Raw genomic sequence first — 23,535 nt, 5'->3', positions numbered from 1 at the left:
CATCCAAATATGAAATGACCTGCAGAAGAATAACGAGTGAGATTTTAAGAACTGACAGGATTGAGATTGATGGAAAAATATTATGAGAAAATCAGCGGCTGCATTTAGCTGGTGGATGAAAACATGGCCTGACATATTGAACACGTGTAAGATTTGGATATAGTAAAATTTTTAGTGTAACGTAAAGAAAATTAAATTTTTAACTAGTGTTCACTTTTAAGTAAATAAAAGTAAATTAAAGTTTTAAAGATCCTGTTTTGTGTACGTCAAATAAAGAAATAAAATTAAATAAAATGATCAACAAATTGTCAAATAGCCTGTAATTATTTTTTTAAAGCGCGTCCCAATTTTATTTAATAAAAAACAAAATGCCCGAAAAACCATTTTCAGTTTCGGAATTCCTCCGAGAAACTTGGGATGACTACAACTCGCCAACAACTTCAAACTTCACCTCAAAGTTGGGGGTCTGCAAAAATTTTATCGGCCAGCATGAAGAGGTTCACTCATTTTTTTTTTGTCTTCATTCATTCATCAGCGAACATTCTCTTTTCAAATGCTCAACAAATCATTCACAAGCCTAATTTTCACATTCTTTCTTTTATTTTGATTTTTGGGTCCATTTTGTTGGCTTCACTTATTTTATTTTCTTACAAAATCTTTTCACTTTTTAAACTAGTTTTTTTTTTTTTTTTAAACTAGTAACAAAAGATTATTTTTCTAATTTTTAAAGGCCATAGACTTTGACAGAAACAACTTGACAAAGTTAAAAAAATCATTGAAAGCTCTCTCAAGCTCTGGCAGTCGTAAGTCCCTCTCTGACCATTTTTATTTTTGCACCATCTCATGAATAGTGATAGAAATAGATATTCATTCATATAATAGAAACTCTCCAAGTTTAAAATAAACCTAATTTTTTTTTCCTGAAAATATGCTATCAAATATGAACAACTAACACCTGAATATCAATATTACAAATTAAAATTTATACATTTTAAGTTTTAATTCATTAACACTTTTTTAATATTTTAATATTACAAATCACAATTTTTTCATTTTCAGTAACTTTTTTTTGGCACTATTTAAACCACACCACATTTCATTACATGAAAATCACATTACATTAAAACATGTAAATCAAACATTTTCTCCATTCAGTGCACGTATCAAATGAGACATTGATAGCAGAGAGTTTGTTGAAGTTGAGTCAGGGGGCCCAGCACGAAGATGACGTCGGCATCATGACTGCCTATTTCAAGTTCTCAGTCGTCACAAGGGAACTTTCTGTACTACTCAAGCATCTAGTCTGCCAAATCTTTTATTTTTATTTACAATTTTAAACATTTTTCAGTAAATTTATCATTTATTTGTTTGTTTGTTTATTTGTTTGTGTATTTTTCAATTATTTATTTGTCTTTTTATTTAATTAAAATAGTTCTTCTATCAAATAATTATTACTAATTGCTTAATATTTTCATAAATTGTTGGAAGACATTACTTAATTGAGTAAACCATCAAGTTTCATTTTGTACACTTAATTTTAAGAATATAATAATAATTATTGTCATAATTAATATTATCTTAATTATTATCATCATAATTATTAATAATAATCGTTTGACTGACACCGCGATGCAACAGATGCAGAAACTGAACAACTCGGTGATGTTCAGTTTGGACAACTTCTTGAAAGGTGACCTGGCCGGGGTGAAGGGGGACCTCAAGAAACCATTCGATAAGGCATTCAAAGAATACGAAATCAAATTGTTTGCCACGTTTCTACTCTGTATCAATTAGATAATTAATTTTTTCTTCGTTCTTTCTTTAGTATGCACAATGCATGTGAATAATGCACTATAGTGAATAATGCACTATAGTGAATAATGCACTATAGTGAATAATGCACTATAGTGAATAATGCACTATAGTGAATAATGCGCTATAGTGAATAATTCAGGAACACACACACTGCATGTAATGAATAGGGGTCTCTTGCAATTGAATCTGGTCATTGCATTACCAGTGCCAGGAATCTTAACCATTACACTATAATGCTGCTCATTTATTCATAATTATAACTTTTTCTATTTAACATTGACTATGAACTGGTTATTTTATTTAGAAAGATGACTTCATTTTTATTGCTTTGACTATTTTTTGTATGCGCGCATGTGTGTGTGTGTGCGCGCGTGCGTGTGTGTTAGTGTGTGTGTGTGTGTGTGTGTAAAAGGAAAAGAAAATTTCCTTCAAAATAGTTATAATTATGTTGAGTTTGGACTGCAACCGTTTTCTGCTTAGTGGTTTTTTCTCTTAAATTAGTATCCTCGATTGCGCTTCTTGCCGGTTCTGTTGGCAGATTGCTGGGCACATTAATTACATCAACCCATTCCGTCGCTGGTTACATTTTGTGGACGACAAAAATTCTCATAAAATATTTTTTTATCTTTTGTGAATTTTATCATTTTTATCGCTTTGACTACTTTGCAGTAGCAAGATAGAGAAGGAGAAGAAGCAAATAGCTAGAGATGCTGGTATGATTAAGACCGAAGTCACGGGGCCCGAGGTAATTGATATGCATTTTTTAGGTTAATCAATATTCATTGTGAATAATTGACGTGCGTTTAGTTGATTGACGCTAACTCATTAACATAATTTGTTACAAGGTGGCTGAGGAGATGGAGAGGGAAAGGAGAGTACTGCAACTGCAAGCCTGCGAGGTAAATAGACAAAATAATTATTAAATTGATTATTTTTAAATTGCTAGCAACAAGGGTAATAAATAAATAAATCAACGAATGTAAATACTCTTCAGTACCTGCTGAAGGTAAATGAGATAAAAACGAAGAAGGGAGTGGACTTGCTGAATCACTTTGTGGAGTTCTACCACGCTCAAAACAAGTTTGCTGCTGCGACTGCTGCTGTTGTGGCTGCTACTGTTGCGGCCAGTGGTGGTTTTTTTGTTTTTGATGGTGGCTTAGTGTGGAGATGATGATGACGACAATAATGATGACGTTGATGACGAAACCACACACCATCACCCAGTTACTTCCAAGACGGCCTGAAGACATTGGAACATTATCAATGCTACTTTGAAGAGCTCACCGTTGAGCTCACAAAACTTCGCACTAGACAGGATCAGGAAAAGAAGGAACTGGCCGAAATCAGAGATGTGCTGAAGAAATCTGTGGCAGCCTTCAATAAAGATGTCTCTATTTACTTTATGTTTTGTTTTTCGATATCTTTTTTAATACTGCTGTTTTCGAAGCTTCATTTTTTTTAATAATAATAATAATAAAACCAGATGACCACGCAGTCGAATGTGCAGCAGCAGCAGTCAGTTTACAGGCTGCACCAGCTGCAAGGCAACAAGGTTTTTGGCTGCGAGAGGACAGGCTGGCTGCTTAAAAAGAGTGAAGGTGCTGGCCATGATTGGAATGATCACGATTATTATTATTATTATTATTATTATTAGTAGTAGTAGTTGTAGTAGTAGTGGTAGTAGTAGTAGTAGTAGTAGTAGTGGTAGTAGTGGTGATAGTAGTAGTGGTAGTAATTTTAAATTAATTCAGTCTGACTAATTGCCAAACTTAACCTTCAGGAAAGATGAGAAAAGTCTGGCAGAGGAGGAAATGTTGTGTTAAGGATGGGAACTTGTATATCAGTCATTCAGATGTGAGATTTCGCTCGTTTTTTCATTCATTTATTTGTTTTTTCATTCATTCATTCTTTTGTTTATTCATTCATTCATTCTGCTAGCCGTTCGTTCATTCATAAATTCAAACATCTATCCATTTATTCATACATCCGTCCATACATTTATTCATTCATTCGTTCTTTCATTCATTCATTCACTCATTCATTTATTCATCATTCTTCCTTTCTTTCTATTATTTGTTTATTGTAGTTTCACGTTCGAGTCAAATATTAAGATAATTGTGAGTAGAAGTGAGCGGAAGTTGAAATTTGTTCCCAATCCTCTTCCATTTTTTTCTCATTTCTGATTCTCTCCCGAATTCCCTGTTATGACAACGTTCTTGAAAATTTTCATTCCCTATTTTTTAACTCATTCCCGCGTTTTCCCTCTCATTCCCTCCCGATTCCCATTTTACCCATTTTCAAAATTTTTGAACACAAAAATCTCAATTTTTTTTAAAATTGCAGATTCACAAACACGTCTTCATTACCATGCAATGTAAAAATTCAAAAGTCATAAATAAAACTTTAATATTTAAATTAAACATTTGGTCGAAATAGTGTACCGCATTAATTAACAAACATATAAATAAATATATAAATAAATTAGATTTCAACTGTTTCAGACACATTTAGTCATTCGAGGAATAAAAATAAGCATGAGCCAATCCCTTAGCCAGAAGGCCAATTGTTACGTAACATCAATGTTGTTGAAAGCCTTATTTAGACAAACAAATAGTTAGATGTAAATACACACAAAAAATACTAATATATAACTAATTTAAATTTACTAATTTCATTGTAATCGACAAACAAAACTCCGAAAATCATATCGATGTGTTAAACTAAACGTATACGTAGCTGCCCGCGAAATTTCTTTCTAGCTTTCTTGATTTTACGTGATTTTACATCATTATCTTCTTTGTAAACAGACACGTGTGGGCCTATGTGTATGCGTCGATCACATGTGTACGAGTATACATATATAAATGTGCTGTTTATAGACCATAATTAATGCAGTAATTTTGGAATCTACCGAATTTCTAGATTTCAAGCGTTGGATAGTTTTTATTGCACATATAAATATATATTTATTTTCGCACGCAGATGTCACTTTTTCCCATTCTCGTCCGTCATTCCCAATTCTCGAGCTTTGGTTCCCTATTTCCTAAAACTCCCATTCCCGAAAACTAAGTTTTACCTATTCCCGTTCACTTGCTCACCTCCAATTATTGACTAATTATGATTCGTTCATTGATGAGGATGATGATGATGACGATGGTAATGATGATGATGCTGATAGTGATGCTTGCACTCATCAACACACAACAAACAGGCTACGAAGGATCCAGTAAGATTGAACTTGCTCACTTGCCAAGTCAAGGTCAGTCTGTTGCGAATCATCATTATCATCATCGTCGTTACAACTATCATTATCAACCACACAACTTCCATTATCATCTTCACCATCACCATCATCATCAGTTGATTCCAGACGATCCGGGCAGGAAATGTTTCGATTTGGTGTCCAGTTCGGAAAACAGGACGTACCACTTCCAAGCGGATGACCCCCAGGAGCTCGAGGCGTACGTCTCCTTTCTTTTCCTCCTCTTCCTTCTCTTTTTTCTTTTTTCCTCCTTTTCCTTCTCTTTTTTCTTTTCTTCCTGCTTCTATTTTTTGTTTAATGATGCCTTTCGTGGTTTTGTACATCTTTCTATAAATAATAAACTTTAAACGTGTGATAATCACGATAGCAATGATCAAAATGATGATGGAAATTATAAACGCCATCAATATCTTCCACTTTCTTCATCATCTTCCTGCTACAAGTTTCCTCTCATCTTAATTGTTTTTCCTATTTACCGCCACGCACAGTTGGACGTCGGTCCTGAACAACGCAAAGAACTCGATCCTCATGAAAGCATTTCAGTCTCCAGCGGGACCCACTTCTCCGAGCCACAGATACCACCAACAGCAGCAGCACAGCAAATCCTCATCATCCACTTCCTCCAACCCCTGCCTCATGTCTTCCACATCCACCTCTTCTGATTACTACGATCTGAGGTTACAGGAACTTTCGAAGGCAGTCCTTCAGAAGGTCAAACAGCTGAAGGGCAATGATAAATGTTGCGATTGTTCCTGTCCAAGTATGTTTTTGCCATTGCTGATGATGTTTTGCATCGTGTGTGGTTTGTATGTGTATGTATGCCGTGTTTCTTCTCTCGAGAACTTTTCAAAAGTGTATCCGGATAAATTTTTTTTCTTTTATTCCAAATTTTATTTGACATTCAGGCAATCAAGAAGTTAAGAATAAACTTGTGCTGATTCCCTTAAATAAATGTGCAAATAATGAATAGATTTATCAATAAGAAACTGAATGGTTGTTAATGTCAACATTAAAATTAAAACTCATCCTAAAATTGACAAATTGAATAAATTTCTGTACCAATTTAATCAAGCAAACTAAAAAAAACTATATTTAACGAAATCAACGGAAAAATGAAACAATCAATTTCAAATCTTGCATAATAGTAATAAAAGAGACAGATATTAGATGAACAAGATTTATAAATTAAATCATTGAAGACTAGCTGTGCTGAGTAGCCTCTTTTTTTATAAAACATTTGAAGTTATTAATAGACGTTACTGGAACTTGGCCACTGACTATAGTATTCCATAATTTAATGCCGCTTATAGACCAATTTCGATCATTTGTTGCGGTCCTTCTTTTCATGGAGCCCGGCATACCGTTTGGTCTAGTTGATGAAGATAAATATGTGAAAGTGTTTAAGAATCTGTAGTTTTCGTAATGACATGAAAGTAAGAGTAACATAAATGTTGATATGTTCAATGTTAAGTATTTTATATTTAGAAAATAAGAGTTTCCTGTATGATCATACCTTTATAAATAAAAACAGACGCGTAAAAAATATTTTTGTAGTGCTTGTAATTTATTAGCTAAATATTTAAATGTATATCTCCAGAATACGTCGCCATAAATGAAATATTGATAGAAAAAGGCATAATAGATCGTTATCATAGTGTTTGGTGTTAATCTATTCCGCAATTTATATACAATGCCAATAACTTTGTATAATTTACTGATGGCTATATTTACGTGTCGAGTCCAATTTTAATCACTTTGTATAATAATTCCAAGAAATTTTTTGGAGTGAACACGAGGTAGCTCATTATTACCAATCCTTATTGTTAAACTTTCAAATATGTTACTGTTAGTCTTAATTTTGGGTCCGAAAATAATATAGCATGATTTTTTACATTTAAAACCATTTTGTTCAATTTAAAATAATCATGATATTTTACAAGCTCTGTGTTCATTTCTCAAAACAACAATGATTAAATAATTGCACTGAACGTTTGCTCGCCTAACTAACCAACCTGCAGATCCGGAATGGTTGTCGGTGAACTTGGGCGTGTTGATATGTCTGGAGTGTTGTGGAGTGCATCGGGACATGGGGGTCCACGTATCCAGGACGCAATCCATCGTCATCGACGACATTGTTACCTCGCAGCTGCTCGTGCGTCTTCATCTTCTTCCTCTTCATCTTCTTCCTCTTCCTCCTCTTCTTCCTCTGTCATTAGATGCGCCATGCTTCTCTAATCAAATTTCATTCGTCATTTCGCTAATTTTTGTTAAAAATTCTTTCGGTTGGATACATTTGATATGATTTGTTATTTGAAACAACCTTGTCATTCATTTCATTTTCGTAGTGTTGTTCGTTTACACGTCACTATGCCTGGATGCCTGCATTCAACTTATTATAACTTTTCAACGCTCACAAATTTTCATTGAAAACGATTAAACTCTAATGTGACATTGGATCTTGATAAAAATTCATGAAACCTCATTACTATTCATTAAACTCAATTGAAATTCAAACCACCTGCTCATTTATATTCATGAATTCAGCTGGCCAGGGTGATGACCAATCAGGGCTTCAACGACATAATGGAGGCCACACTCGATCCTAAATACAAGCCTGAGCCTAAGAGCACAATGTTCATAACTTATTTATTTATTTAAATTTATTTTATAAATTTTTTTTTTGTTCTCCATTATACATGTTCTCAGAGGCGCAGAACCGTCATTAGCGTCATCTCGCCATTGATTAACAGGGAGGAGAAGAAGCATTTCATAAAGCAGAAGTACGAGAAGCGCAAATTTGCCATCGTGACGAGCGTCGAAGTTGAGGACAGGCGGCAGGATCTGAAGCAGGCCATCTACGCTGGCGACATCTACGCCCTGCTGCAGGTCTACGCTGAGGGAGTCGACTTCATGGAGCCTCTGCCCGATATGGTCGGTCGATCCGTCGGTTGGTCGGTCGATCCGTCGGTCCGACGAATATTCGTATTTTTACGCTTATTTAACTTTATTCAAAAACTGCTTCTAATGTTTAGATCTAATTTGCATATTTAAACATATTTGCATATTTAATGTAATTTGCATATTTAATCCAATTTGCATATTTAATCTAATTTGCATATTTAATGAGGTTTTTATGACGCAGGCAAACAAGGAGAACGCTCTGCACCTAGCCATCAAGCAGGAAGATGGCTACCACTTGTTCATCGTTGACTTCATCATCCAGAACACGAGCAGGTAGTTTCAAGTCTATCAGTCATTTTGTACCTGAAGAATTCGTACATTCGTTTGAGATGCATCACCTTTTGCTGCTGTTGGTAAAAGTCACTTTCACCCACCCCACCCTACCACAGCAAAGAACTTGGATGTCAGACGAGCGAAGGTAACAACGCGTTGCACCTCTGTGCCCTTGAGGACAAATCGGAGTGCATGAAGTTGGTGTTGAGGTCGAACCCCGGCCTATGTGACTGGTCGAACAAGGCCGGTCAAACTGCCATGCAGATCGCCATGCAGAGAGGCAGTGACCTCTGCGTTGAGTTGGTCGGTTGACTGGTTTCATTTTCTGCTTACGAAATAGCTTTTATTAATTTGAAAATTGTTTTGCAAAGTTTGATGAAGAAAAAAATTGTTGAACGTAAATTTCTTTTCAAAATTTCAAACCGCTCAACGTATGCTTGTAAGATTTTATAGTACACGTTGCTCACTCACTCATTCATTTATTCATTCATTCATCCATTCTTTTATCCATTCATTCATTTATGAGTTTTGTAACTATTGCAAGTTACAGAGTAACTTGGGGTTGTTTATTTTGGTGGACTTATTTTCCAGTTACTAGCAAAAATTTAAAAAATTGAATCCTTAAATACAAACGATAGTCGCCAGAGCATTTCTTCCCGTTGTTTCAACTCTGTTCTGTAAAGTTTCACTTTCAGTTTTGCAAAAAATTCCCCTTCAGATAAACCATGCGCTGGCTGGGAAGTCCGATATGTTTGAACACGTGAACATTGATTGGCAGTTCGTTCAGGTTGGTTTCAATTTCTCTGTCTTTGTCGTGAAACTCTTTCATTTCTTGGAGTGTGTTTGTCTGTGTGTGTATGTGTGTGTGGTGTGTATGTGTGTGTTTGTGTCTTTTAATCAATATTTTTTGTCTCGAGAGAGAGAGGAGAGAGAGAGAGAGAACTTTTTTTTAAGTTTATATTTAATTTCATTAATGAATGTTGCAACACGATGATGATGGGCCTAACCTCAAATAATTAAACCCGCTACAATCAGGATGATCTGAACCATGACATGGTTGACTACAGTGATGATGATTTGGACTGGGTTAGTTCTTTTTTCATTCATTCAATCATTCATTCATTCAATCATTCATTCATTCAATCATTCATTCATTCAATCATTTATTCATTCATTCATTTGATCACTCATTCATTTTTACTTTCATTCTCTCGTCGCAACATTGAATATTTGGCACCCTGGCAGGATACCATAGCGTCATCGTCGTCATCTGCAGCAGCAGTTGGACCAAACAGCAACGCCAGTACAATAACCAATCGAACAAGATCTAGACCCGGAAGTTTAGTGATGACGTCAGAGGCCCTCAATACTCTGACAGCCAATCAGAGATCGCTTACAATCGACAACCTCCTACCACCGCAGCCAATGCCAAGGATCAAAGGATCAAGCGTCCAATTAGCAAGCAACAATTTGAACTCATCTCAAACTTCATTGGTCAACAACGGTATGAACGATTCGACCAATAGCGTGCAATCTCACTCGGCGACGACAACGATGCCAGCCAATCAGCATCATCTCTACAGAAAGAAAGGTCCGCCCCCTCCGCTCCCGTTGAACATCAACAGCCGGAGTCACATCAGGAATCCATCTGATCCTGGACTCAATAGGTCCTTCATCGATCCATTCATTCATTCATACACCCATTCATTCATTCATTTATTTATTTATCTATCCATCTATTCATTCATTCATTCATTTGTTAGTCGCTGGGTAGTAATAACGATAATAAAATATCCATAAAATTAATGAGAACAACTAAATGAAATGAAAACAACTTTTAATTTGTTGCAGAATGAACCACTCTGTACTGTTGGAGCTAAGGAATCATAGAAGTACGTCTGCTTAGTCTCTCTCTCTCCCTCTCTCTCTCTCCTCTCTCTCTCCTCTCTCTCTCTCTCTCTCTCTCTCTATATATATATATATAACTTACACAAATTTAATTAAATTTATTATTCGAATGGCTACACACCTTGATGCTAAACAAACAAACAAACAGACAAATAAATAAACATACAGTTAACAGATAAATCGAAACGATAAACATTGTATTATTATAAATTATAATTAAATTAATTTTTTAACAAAAATTCATCTAGGGGATTCAAGTTCTTTGGCTCCAACATTATCAACAATACAAGGAAACAACAACAATAATAACAACAATAACAATAAAAATAACAATAATAATAATATTCCACCCGCTCTTCCCCCAAAACCGAACAATCGCCTAAGAAGCCAGATGCTCGATCTAATGATTGACAGTCCGCAAGTCCTTTCCCCGACGTTTCACACTTTCCAACCGACCAATCAGAACAGAGAACCAACCAGTGCTTCAGCCAATAAAACTGCTCCTTTTAGCTACCTAACTGGTATCAACAAAAAGGTCTTGTTGATAAACTTGATGCTATTTTCATAAATCATGCTAAACAGTTGAGTAAATTATGATAATGAGTTAGATAATTGTCGTATATTTCATATCAGGATGCAACATTCCACGACAGTTGAATAAATTATGATAATTAGTTAGCTTCTATTTCACGCTAACCCACAAAAAAACCACAAGCAGCTTTCAACGATAGCAGCCTCGCCATCGTCGTCGTCGTCTGCACTCGTTACGTCATCGTCGTCATCAGCCTCAACAACGACAGCAGCTCACGGTAACAACATCAGCAGCAGCAGCAGCGGTGGTGGCAGCAGCGGCTTCAGGCAGAGATACGTTGCAGACCACAACTGTGAGGCGGATAATGAAGATGAACTTTCATTCGGAGAGGGAGAGGTCATCCTCTTCATCAGAGAGGACGATGAGGATTGGTGGGTTGGTATCGTTTCCTTTGTTTCTTCTTATTGGACGTCGAGATAGTGTAGTGGTAGAGCGTCGAGCCTTGTTGCGTTGTTGTCGGGTCCGAATCCGTTACGCTTCAGCATGCGTATGCTGTATGTTTGTTGAAAGTTAAAAATTGCTATTTAACGCCTCGGAAATGGAACTATATGACAGAAATTGATTATCTCTCAATAGTATCATGATCCTCTCTATCGTTAGTATCATTACATCATCGTTATTCATCTTACTCATCATCATCGCTATCTTCATTATTGGTGATTCACTGATGTACATGTTGTACATCGTCACTACCATCATCTGCTTCCATTTGGCACCCAATTACATCCAACAAACCCCATAAAAACAGGAGGGGGAAATTGAGGGAGATCCGAGGAGAAGGGGCCTTTTCCCGGCCAGTTTCGTCTCCATGCTACCTAACAACCCTAATCAGCATCATCAACACCAGCTACAACAACATCAACATCAGCAACTACAACAACAACATCATCAACAACATCAACACCAGCAACAACAACAATATCAGCAGCAACAACATCTTCAACAACAACAACAACATCAGCAACAACTACAACAACAACAACAACATATGCAACAACAACAACATCAGCAACAACAACAACATCAGCAACAACAACAACATCAGCAACAACAACAACATCAGCAACAACAACAACATCAGCAACAAGTAAATAACATGGACACATTTTGAGGGTTTCTGAGAGGTCGTTGTGACTGGCCTTGGTAGGTAGATAGACGCCGTGTTTGTCACGCCAGCAGAAATGAGTGGCAAAATACATTTCATGAAATTATGTTCTTGCGTTTTAATTTTATTTTATTCAAACCGAAATTTACACCAAACTCCATCATCTCCAACAAACCATCGGTCAGTTTGGTGAGGTTCATTCTTCATTCATCGTCGTCCATGCCTCTTTCCAATGTTCAAATTCAATTTGGTGCTTATTAATGTCTGTGTTTGCCTGTGTGTGTTTGTCTGTCTGTGTGTTTGTGTGTGTGTGTGTGTTTGTGTGCATACATCCAATAAATTGTTTAATGCTCATACATCCCACAATAACAACATTTCATCATTTTCAGTTTACTGCTATTTTATTTTTCTGCTGAACTATTAATATTATTCTTGAGCTAATGAGTGTGCTATGTTACGATGGAACTGTAAATAAGGTGGCAGTCGTCAGAAGATGCCGAAGAACATTGCATGGGAGGAATGTTTAATTGTAAATATTTATCAACATCCTTATTATTAATTATTATTCCACAATTCCTTCTTCTCTGAACAGCCGATCTTTTGATATTTGTAATCATAATAAATCCACGTTACCCGTTCAGACAGACTTTACGACGATGATGACCATGATCCAGTTGCTATATCACTTTTTTCATCGTTGTTGGATCTTATACATCAACCTTAATCATTGTTAATCATCTTAATCATCAACCATTGTCAACCTTAATCATTGTTAATCATCTTTATCATCAGCCATTGTTCGTACAATACTGTAAATTTAATTTGTATACATTAGAGCTATGCAAATGTTGGTTTGGATTTTTTAACGACGACTTAACCCCGTCAATTCGTTCATTTGCTCACAATAAATCAGTTGATGTATGTCACTCATATGATGATCAATCTATCAATTAATAATTCCCGTTATAAATTTTATTTTCTGTTGACATTTAAATAAATCTTTAAATGTTAATACTCAACTCCGATTGACTGACCTTTTATGGCTTTTTTTCCATTTACATAAATTCTCAATAAGTAGGGAAGAATTGTTGATTTGCACTTGCCGTTCACAAAAACAATCCACAACTATTTGATAATAATGTCTCGTAAAACTGTCTCGTCTGTTGTTCACCGTTCATATACGCGATGTTTGAGTGTTCATGGGTGAACATGAACGTGAACACCGATGTTGGTTTTTAGCTACTGAGCTTATTAACTGATCATACACGTAGCTACTGCATCAACTGAAAACTAACCTTCCTTCTTACCCACCAACATCAAAGTCACATCCTCGTACGAAGTTTCCAACAGCCAAATATGGCCACATCATACAACCCGGGTTATTTAAAAATTAAAGATTCAACGATCGAGTGACCGGATGGAATTTAAGGAAGTGGTCAAATGAATGATGAATGGATGAACGAATGAATTAATAAACAAACGAACGAAACACGTGATGTTAACAATGAAAACAAGAACGAGGAGTAACGATATATATATATATATTTTACAATATTCTATAAATTCTACCGAATGTTTGGCGTTAATATGTTTGTAGTTCGTTTTTTCAAATTTTCTCACTAAAGTTTTTTGGTGAACGTTTAGTTTATTAAAATTCAAAATAAACTTATTTTCCGAATTCATGCTAAATTCGGGAAATTTTCCGAATTCATGCTGCAAATAAGGCCAATTCAACTGATCGTCTAATTTGGCGCAAAAAGTTGATGGCAAAGAAAACAATGTCCTAACTCGGGAAACCGGGTCTCTGGACGCAAAACGAAGATTGATTGAAATAAGGCCATATTTCGATTCAGAATCTTCAGAAACATATTAACGCCAAACATTCGGTAGAATTTATAGAATATTGTAAAAATTATTGTCTTTTGCCAACATATATAATAATAATAATTATTTATTTATTTATATATTTATTTACTTATATATTTATTTTTATCTAATCATTCATTTTGTAAAAACAAACAAAACACGCACGAATCAGTCAAACAGTAAATTTTGCAACTGATTAATAGATCATCCTTTCGTTCGTTCTCTTAATCTCTCATTCATTCATTTATTCATTCATTCAATCAATCGTTTATTCATCCAATCGTTCATTCATTCATTCAATCGTTCGTTCATTCTCACAACTGTCATCTTCATCTTCGTCGTCTTCTTCATCTTCATCAGAATTTTTCTACCCTCAACTCATGTCATCATCAATCCTTCATCCCGTCTCATCCCATATCACGACCGATCCTCTTCCACTTCCCATTACGGATCATTCCAGACTCCATCCTCATCTTCATCATTTTCATCATCAAACCTTCCTCCTCTTGTTACTGGAATGATCTGAATGATGATGACCGTGCTTGCTACTGCTGTGTTCGTTTCCTTCGTTCGGGTTCCTCTTCTGCCCTCTCTTGGCCTCGTCCAAAAATTTGTTCAGACCGAACGGATCCTCTTCCTCCTCTTTTTCGAATTGCACCGGCCCATCCCTTCGTATCGTCGCGTCACTTCCGGAAAATGGTTTATCGGCGACAAATCTGATCGTAAAAATAATTTTTTCGAGTTGTAAAAATTTGAAAATTTATTTCAGTACATATCAAGTTTAAAGGAAACCAAACTTGCCGTGAATTTGAAACTAAGAAATCAGTAAAAGTTTCAACTTTTCAATATAAAGATAGAAAAAACATTTTGAATACAGTGACATAAGGAGCGATTGTAAGGTTTCACCTGTTAGACTTGATGAGGTTGTCTATGTCGTCGACCAGGTTGTCGTTTGAGACATTTTTGGAGGGCCTGTAAATGTGCGAGGCGAAATCTTTGTCGGACCTCCATGGCTTGTCATACACGTCGTACCTGTCGTCCTCACCCCCGCCGAATCCGGAATCGAGACCCTGCCGAATTTATGAGTAGGAAGAATAGGGATGTGACGAAGGAGAGGATATGCGACAAAATGCAGCAAGACAGATGTGAGATGATGTAGCAGGAAGACGTGATGGGCGACGTAATGGTGTAATGGTTAAGGTGCATGGCACTGATGATGCAGTGTGACTGGGTTCGAATGCAAAGAAACCCCCGCCTCTCAAGTGCAAGAGTGTGCAATGAGAGAGATTCAATAATAATAATAATAATAATAATGCGCCGCAGTTACTAGCCACGGCGCTATATAAAATGATATTATTATTATTATGTAGGATTGCGAACCTTTGATTGGTTGAAGAGTCTCTGGTCGAACATTGCGTCATCGTTGCCGCGGTTACCAGGGTTGGGCATGCCGAGGGCAATTTTCTCGCTTATGTCCCTCTCCCGTTCCTTCTGCAAACGATTCCTGCGTTAGGAAGGCGGTGAGTGAAGTGAAGTGAAGAGTGAATGATGTGAAGAGTGATTGAAGTGAAGAGTGAATGAAATGAAAGGTGAATGAAGTGAAAAGTAAATGAAATGAAGAGTGAATGAAGTGAAGAGTGAATGAAGTGAAGAGTGAATGCAAATAATTATCAAGTAATATAAAAACATGATGGAAATAATATTGGATAGTTGGCAGATGAGGATGGCAAACGCGGTAGCCGATTAACACGACACATAGGACTTAAGTAGTGGCAGAAGAAATAGATGATTGAGATAAGAAGAAGATGAAGAAGAAGTGGATCAGAAACCTCTTATCGGGAGCAGCTCTGCTGATGTTTCTGTCCCTCTGCCTTTCCTTGGCCAGATCTCTCCTCAAGTCACTTCGAGTTTGAAAGTCGGGGTCATCCACTTTGAGGTAATTAATTAATTAATTGATTAGTAAATTAATTAATTAATTAGTAAATTAATTAATTAGTAAATTAATTAATTAATTAATTAGTATTGATTTAATAATTAGTATTAATTTAATAATTAGTATTAATTTAATAATTAGTATTAATTTAATAATTAGTGTTAATTAATTATTTGTATTAATTAATCGATGTTTTCATTTTGCAGTTATTCATGAAATTTTCGTTTGTATTGGTCGGTTTTCCAGATTTTCAAAAATGAATTCAACAAATAAATGAACGAATTTCAAAAACACCACTCGAACCATCGTTGGCAGGAGCACTGGCGTCGTGGTTCGTCCCCACGCCAGCCCGTTGTTCCCTGGCCAGGTGGGCCAGCATCTTCAACCTCTCCTCCTTCGCCATCTTCTCCTTCTGGGCGGCCTTCTTCTCCATCTGCGCCCTCGCCTCCACATTCTCTCGAGCCTTCCGATCTGCCAGGTAGAGGGCTTCGGCGAGTTTGGAGAAGTTTTCGTTCATGTGCGTGGCCTGCAGTCCTCTGCCATCTGCCGCCAGCCTCTTGTCCAGCGGGATGGTGTAGCCCTGAGTTGTGCGGTGGGATAATTTTTCAATGAAATGAAAATTTTTTGGAATTCACCATCGAGGGTTTTTTTTAGAAAAGCAATCTGCGAAGTTCAACTGCAGCAAGAAAAACAACGCTCAAAAAACAAAAGAATGCTCTCCATTGTTAAAACTTTGAGGTCACAGCCTACTATCTAATGTGCAGTTTGCAATGTTAAAAAGCTAAATTGTTCTGCCTTAAACGACTATAAATACCATTTTAATCAATTAAACAGGCAAATCTGCTCACTCTAGCTCCAGTTTTACTTACCAAAATAATTCCAATTGATAATTTTAACTCTAAACTCAACAATTAATTCCAATTCATAACATTAAACTCTACAACTAGATTTAATAAAACTTGATGTATCATGATGCAAAAGAGTTAATTACAATGCAAAACAAGATGAGGATGATGATAAATCAGCCGCGATGAACATACTTTAGCATTCTTCCAGTTGGAAACGCAAGGCGGAATCTTCCACTCCTGTTGCTCCTTCACAGTGACCTTTCTGTTTGGGGAGTGGAGGACGGGAGCGGGGGGAGAGGGAGGACCGCGGGGGATCTTCTTGTTGGTCCTGGTGGGGTTGGGTTAGTGGGTGTCAACATCGTTACAATACCAAAATGTCATATTTGAAATCTTGACATCTAATCTCTCATTGTATACAATCAGCACTGTGCCAAGTCAACAATACATTGAGATTAGGGGCGCAAGAAATGATGGCGAACAAATGAATTGATGGAATGAAAAAAAGAAATAAAAATGATGAAATGAAAAAACATAAGGTTCTACCTAAATTTGGGAGGTTCCATTGGGTCCTGTTGGACGTCAATCATCCGGATGACACTCTGCTTGGCCCCCGAGTTGAAGGCCACACCTTGCTGGGATGGCGTGTACCTAAAACATTTATTACCATCACTCGTCAAAATAATGAATATTGTCAGGTGTCATGCCATGTCATTCGTCATATGATACAGTATCGTATCGTCATAATCACGTTATATAAACATTGCCTCGATGCAACATTCATGATACTAAGTATCAGATGCATTATGATACTCTATATATAAATATATATATATATATATATATATAAAATCACAAAAAACATTACCGAATACAATACATAAGTAATTTTTACATATTACTCCAGCCAAATCGACCCGAATAAAGATACAAAAGATGAAATGAGACGGGGCAAACATTGTAAAGAACACAGCCTACCTGATGTATTGCGCCTGTCCCTTCTTCTCAGCCGCCCTGACTGGCATAGCTGCCGAAATTTTGGCTGCTACCAATTTCTCAAGAGCATCTTTCGTCTTGTCCGTAATCTTGGATTAAAATATTTTCTCAAATTAATTACTAATTACAAAATATAAAATGAAATGTTCATACAGTCTCAATAGGACTTGTTAGAAATAAATGATTGTAAAAAACATTCATACAATGTTGTAATGTGTGTGTTTGTGTGCATGTGTATTGTGTGCGCGCGTGCGTGTTGTTGAAACCTCTTAGAAGTACATAAAGGAGAATCAATAATGAAAAAAGAAAGTGTGAGCAGACCTCTTTAACATAATCTGGATCGGGTTTCTGAATCGTTGAATCGTCTGGATCCAAGACTTTTGTCGTCAGGTCATTGAATCGAGAATGGACAATCTAGAAAAATAAAATGATTAATTACTGTTTTATAAAAACGATCAATCATTTTTCACCGACTTATATTTCTAGATTCACATAGTTAGTTATTAGATTCCATTTAACTGAACGAATGAGCAGGCAGTAATATAAAAGTTAATGAAGATTTATTTCTTATCTGAATTAATCATTATCTTAAAAGTAACTGTTCATAATGTTATCATTTCACAACTTTATATTAAAAGATGAAAAAAAGATCCAATTAAAATTTTTCAAAAGCTGTCTCATCTGAGTGATTATGATGAGAATAATGAGAATAATGACAGACTGAGATTGCATAATATTAAGCACCAAAGATAAAAAACAGATGAATAAAACTAACTTTATCTTGTCTATGCCCGACTCTAGCAATTGCATCGTACCTGACATTTCCTTCGGAGTCCACCGTTTTCGCGAGTGCGTTACTCGTCGACTTTTTTGATCCCATGCCGAGTGGGAATTGAGGAGTGTGAATTTCCGGGAACGCTCCGCCATCTCCGTAATCCTGGTTAATTTGGTAATCAATTTTAATTTGTTGTTGCAATTTTGAATATTTTACGTAAAAATAGAGTTATACTTTGTGTTGATGTTTTTGTTGTGTGTGTTTGTGTATGCATGTATGTGTGTGTGTGTACACAAGCTTCATATATCAAGAACAAAATTAACTTTTCCAATTACAAATCATTTAACAGCTCAAGAAAACTTATAAAATTTATTCATATAAATTTTAAATTAAAGAAAATCTAAATAATTTATTACTCCATTTTTTAATATTACAGTATAGATGTAAAATAATTTTCTAAAAAAAAAAAATTATAATTAAGACAAAAAAATGACTTGAGAATATTTGGAAGTACCTCAACTTTTCTGGGTATCCATCCTTTCCTCTGACCATAAGGCGGACACACTCCGATAACGGCCACGACTGATGATGTTATTTTGCTGGGGACATGTTGCTGCCGATCAACAGCCTGATAAACAGGAGGTGGAAGAACACTGCAACAAAAAATTTAACAAACATCAACATTAACATTAATTATTATTTATATATACTATAAACTATAGTTTAGTATATATTTATATTATAAAATGTTTTGTATAGTATGCAAAAAAAAATTAATTTATTTAATTTAAGGCATTTTTAGTGACAGCAGGTATCTAAAACTTTTGCCAATAGCAACCAAGTGGCATTCATGCAATGCCTATCTACAGAAGATGAGGTACAGAATAAATGCCACCATTATCATTATTATTAACATTTTTTAACTTTGACACATCCTGAATAAATCTAAGTATTGGAGCAGGCCATACAAGGTAAGTGGGTAAGTAGACTTTTAATCTTTTATTCATTTTTTTACAAAATCAATAAGTTAATTTACTTATTTAACTTCTTAAATTTAACATTTTAATAAGAATACTAATTTGTTAATTATAATTTATAATCCAATTCCAGTTCGCTAGAAAAGTGAGAAATGAAGGCCAGCACGATCGACCTAACAGTTAGGACCTAACCACTTCTGGTTAGTCCTAACACTAACGCTAACCAGAAGTTATCACAGGTAGGTACTAAGATTTTTATTTTATTTTAAAATTTAAATGAGAAGCATATTAAAAGAGAAATCGCACAAACTTCGTTAACGATTCCATAGCATAAGAATGACGCGAAAAATTAGAAAATGTATAATTATGTAATTTATTTAAAATAAATAATTATTTAATTTATTTAACGAAGAAATGATCCGACTCTACTCATTCCATAGCAATTGACAATATACTAAGTTGCTTGTTTATAAGAAAGACTATATATATATAAAGACATGTTGTATACATAGACCTTGTTTCTATAGAAAGCTAAAAAGATTATAAACTGGTTTGAACAAAGTAGTATCATAAAATGAATAAAGTTACTTTTTTAAAAAATTTTAAAAATGTTCAACTTGATTTCATTGCGATATTGATGATATGCTATATGATATCAAAGAAGAACATGCTTTCAGAAGAAGCAAGAAGAACCACAGCGATGATAATAATGTGAACATATTTTATTTATCCAATCGACACAATGAAACTATAAGATATTAAGATAATAAATTGTAACTAAATAATAATAACGTTAACAATAATAATAATAATAACGTTTTTAAATATTGTAAAAATAATATTAATAATATGTATTTAATTAAATAAATTAATTCGCGCTTTTCGGCTGAGCGTTGATATATATATATATAACTTTTTACTATATAGGGTACTAGTTACTTTTACCAACAATTTAAAAAAAATTCAATTTGATTTTATCGCAATATCGATGATGATGATTGTGACCTGACTGATTAAAAAGCATCTAAGAAAGTTAGAATAGGATGGAGAATTTGTTATATTGGGATATTCGTTTAAAAAGCGAGCAAAATTTTAATATAAAAGCGCTTATAAATCTACGCATATTGGCTCAGCTTGGCTTAGTTCGGCTTGGAATCGGATGTTAAGCAAGGTGTGGTCTCAAACTATTTTGAATTCTCCCCGAAAAATTTGAACTGCGTGCGTACATATATAGCAATGATTACTGTTGTTTTTATAATGAATTTATAAAATATATAAATATTGCAAGCAAAATTTTAACAAAAGCGCTCATAAATCTATGCATATTGGCTCAGCTTGGCTTAGTTCGGCTTGGAATCGGATGTTAAGCAAGGTGTGGTCTCAAACTATTTTGAATTCTCCTCGAAAAATTTGAACTGCGTGCGAACAAATATAACACTGACTACTGTTGCTTTTATAATAAATTTATATTATAACCCTATATATATATATATATATATATATATATATATATATATATATATATATATATATATATATAAAGTGAATGGAATCCATGTATACAAATAATTAATAAGATTTTATGTTTATATGAAAAGCAATATAGCAGATTCAACCAGCCAATCAGAAAGTTTCGAAGGCGTTCGTTCGATGACGTCAATTTAGTACAGTTAGCATTGTGGTTAAGGCTGTATAATAGTGTAGTACATACATTAAATAAATTTTTTACTGATGCGAATGATTTAAGTGATGAGAATGTATGGTTGAAACGAGTATAAATAGAGGAGCTCAGACAACAGAAAATCAGATCAGGCATTCTGCCTCGCTTGAAGCAGTCTGTCTGATCTCATTTATTTTATTTTTATAATTTTTTTATTTTTATTTATTTTATTATATAGAGTTATATAGAGTTTGCATGTTTGTAGGTGGTTTGAATGTTTGTAGGTGGTATTTTTTTTATTTTAGGTGGGTTCTTTAGCGGTTGCTCATACATACATACATCATGTTTGTTTGTGTGGTAGTATTTATGTTCTGTTTTACTACTTTTTCTCTTTCTTCATGAGTCTTGAGTTAAGTTAATGAAACATAGGTAGGTGAGATTGAGAATTAATTTATTATATAGGTAGGCTAGGGCATAAGGTAATTTAGTTACATAGGTAGGTTAGGGACTTCTTTTCTTTTACTCTTACTTGGTGGTGTGTTTTTCGTTTTGTGTGTTTTTTTGTTTTGTTTCACACCATACATTCAGCAGGTACGCGGTGGTTCCTGGTTTTAGTGGATTTTTATTGATTGAATGTGGTAGTATGCATGGTTATATAGAGTTATATAGAGTTATATAGAGCATAAATCCTATATAGATACCTTTCTTGGCTCTTCTTTTCTCTTTTCTTTGCCGACCGGTCGGTTTCTTTGCGGTTATTTTCAATTAAATTAAATAAATAAGATTTTTCCATTCATTTAGGTTTTTTTAGGTTCATTCATCCAGGTTGAAGCTTCCAGAGGAGTTCATCGTGGACGATCAGACTGGTTGTGATGTCATGCTACGTTCATTCTTTCAGTGGCAAAGAATGCACGACTGGCTGGGGTACGTTTTACGGTTTCTTTGCGGTTTCTTTTTTGCCAGCTGACTGGCTTTTCCGACGGGTTTCACCGCGGCTCGTCTTTCTATTTTTATTTAAATTAATCAAATAAATAAGATTTTTCCATTTCATCCATTTCATTCAGGTTAAAGCTTCCAAAGGAATTCATCATGGACGATGTCAGGCTACGTTCGTTCATTCAGTGGCAATGAATACACGCCTGGCTGGGATTCGTTTTATTCTTTTTTCTCTGTTTTTCTCTGTAATTTAACATTAAGTAAGAATGCTCACACGCACACGCACACACACACAATCACATTAAGTAGCTATATAGGTAGGTTAGATAGGCATAATTTTAACTGTAGGTAGGATAGATAGAAAGCATCCAACACTAATGTAGTTGAATAGGTAGGCGCGTAAGTTTATCTCTTCTACTTTTTCTTGCACCCACATTACACGCATCAGCGTATTTCACACACACACAAATACATACATAAACATATATTAATATTTGAGCCTAATTTTATTTTCATTACACATTCTAATTTATTATTACTAAGGTTGAGAGTAATTTAATTTCATAGGTAGTTAAGGGCAATAATGTAATTCTAGGAACAATCTTGTAATGTAAATTAAAACGCTGTAAGTGTATCGGTAGGTAAGTTAATTATTAAGTTTTACATTATTATTATTAGGCTGGAGCCCAAGGCATTACGTAGGTGGTGGGGTGGGTGCCGATAGGCCAATGAATTGGGCTCTTGAGTTTTGTAATTTTAGGTAAGCTAGGACCGTAATGTAATGAATAGGTAAGTTAAGGCTACGTTGTAACACACATTCGTTAATAGATTTAGGGTTTAAGTTTTATATTATTATTACTAAGTTGGAGCCCAAGGCATTACGTAGGTGGTGGGGTGGGTGCCGAAAGGCCAATGAATTGGGCTCTTGAGTTTTTTTTGTAATTTTAGGTAAGCTAGGGCTTAATTGTAATGAATAAGTAAGTTGAGGGTACGATAGCCGATAGACTCTGAATTTCAAAGTCTGTTGTCAGAGGTAGGCCTTGGTGGCCAGTGGTGTACCGGCAATGGTTTACTATCCGGACGGCAATGGTTTACTATCTGCACGGTAATGATTTACCAAGCGGCACGACCATAGTCTACTACCCGCACGGCTTCCGGACGGCAAATGGTTTACTATCCGCACGGCAATAGTCTACTATCCGCACGGCAATGGTTTTCTATCCGGTGCCCTGGTTGTCGGTGAACCTCTGTGCAAGGAGGGAGAATGAAGGGGGACTTTCGACTATCGTACCATTAACAATTTAATAAAGATTAGTTAAGGTAATTGAATAGGTAGATAGGATTATTTTTATTATGCAATTTGAGATGCAGGCACCGCTAAGCTTTCTGATGAGAATCTACTCTTTTTCTATCTTTCTTCATCAACACGGGCTGTGTTTCAACAATAATCTCGAGGAGGACTGGCACCAGTTTTCGAGGACAACGTAGGAACCGGACCGCATTCAACATTCTGCCTTTGTCGAATGGACGACGGTAAGTTTTTTTTACATTTCACTCACTTTGTTGTTTTAAAATTTTATTTATTTGACATTATTTTTATTTTATAATTCAATTTTTTTGCTTCTAAGATT

The 23,535-nt window shown here is 35.3% G+C and overlaps 2 protein-coding genes across 2 annotated transcripts; one reads left to right on the top strand and one right to left on the bottom strand.

Annotated features, from left to right (window-relative positions):
- Positions 1-368: 368 nt before the first annotated feature.
- HELRODRAFT_194832 (hypothetical protein) lies at positions 369-11,902 on the top strand (the record flags this gene model as incomplete). Its single annotated transcript, XM_009012286.1, has 25 exons — positions 369-497; positions 731-803; positions 1,156-1,301; positions 1,639-1,772; positions 2,485-2,560; positions 2,661-2,714; positions 2,810-2,895; positions 3,040-3,202; positions 3,299-3,413; positions 3,596-3,669; positions 5,027-5,074; positions 5,176-5,276; positions 5,566-5,837; positions 7,096-7,229; positions 7,622-7,710; positions 7,828-8,008; positions 8,220-8,311; positions 8,428-8,614; positions 9,030-9,098; positions 9,347-9,397; positions 9,557-9,978; positions 10,163-10,203; positions 10,468-10,754; positions 10,938-11,182; positions 11,560-11,902. The coding sequence occupies 25 exons, from the start codon at positions 369-371 to the stop codon at positions 11,900-11,902; spliced, it is 3,612 nt and encodes a 1,203-aa protein (XP_009010534.1).
- A 1,499-nt stretch (positions 11,903-13,401) lies between these two features.
- Positions 13,402-19,779, bottom strand: HELRODRAFT_104662 (hypothetical protein). Its single transcript, XM_009012285.1, has 13 exons — positions 19,619-19,779; positions 18,846-18,984; positions 18,332-18,493; positions 17,878-17,970; positions 17,539-17,645; positions 17,107-17,211; positions 16,756-16,891; positions 16,019-16,295; positions 15,612-15,711; positions 15,163-15,286; positions 14,689-14,852; positions 13,755-14,498; positions 13,402-13,644 (listed from the first exon to the last, which is right to left on the bottom strand). Exons 1-12 carry the CDS (start codon positions 19,633-19,635, stop codon positions 14,273-14,275), a joined length of 1,650 nt encoding a protein of 549 aa, XP_009010533.1. The 5' UTR covers positions 19,636-19,779; the 3' UTR covers positions 13,402-13,644; positions 13,755-14,272.
- Between the last annotated feature and the right edge of the window lie 3,756 nt (positions 19,780-23,535).

Source organism: Helobdella robusta (genome assembly GCF_000326865.2).
Source record: "Helobdella robusta unplaced genomic scaffold HELROscaffold_102, whole genome shotgun sequence".
Classification (NCBI taxonomy): Eukaryota; Metazoa; Annelida; class Clitellata; order Rhynchobdellida; family Glossiphoniidae; genus Helobdella; species Helobdella robusta.
Note: the sequence above shows the minus strand (reverse complement) of the source record. Positions and strands in the feature narration are given on the sequence as shown.

What these genes read in the sequence shown, in the direction of transcription:
- HELRODRAFT_104662 (XM_009012285.1), bottom strand. An exon ending in ATGGAACCTCCCAAATTTAG is followed by an intron (nt 16,892 to 17,106) that starts GTAGAACCTTAT and finishes CAACCCCACCAG; the next exon opens with GACCAACAAGAAGATCCCCC. An exon ending in AGAGCTGCTCCCGATAAGAG is followed by an intron (nt 15,287 to 15,611) that starts GTTTCTGATCCA and finishes TTCCTAACGCAG; the next exon opens with GAATCGTTTGCAGAAGGAAC.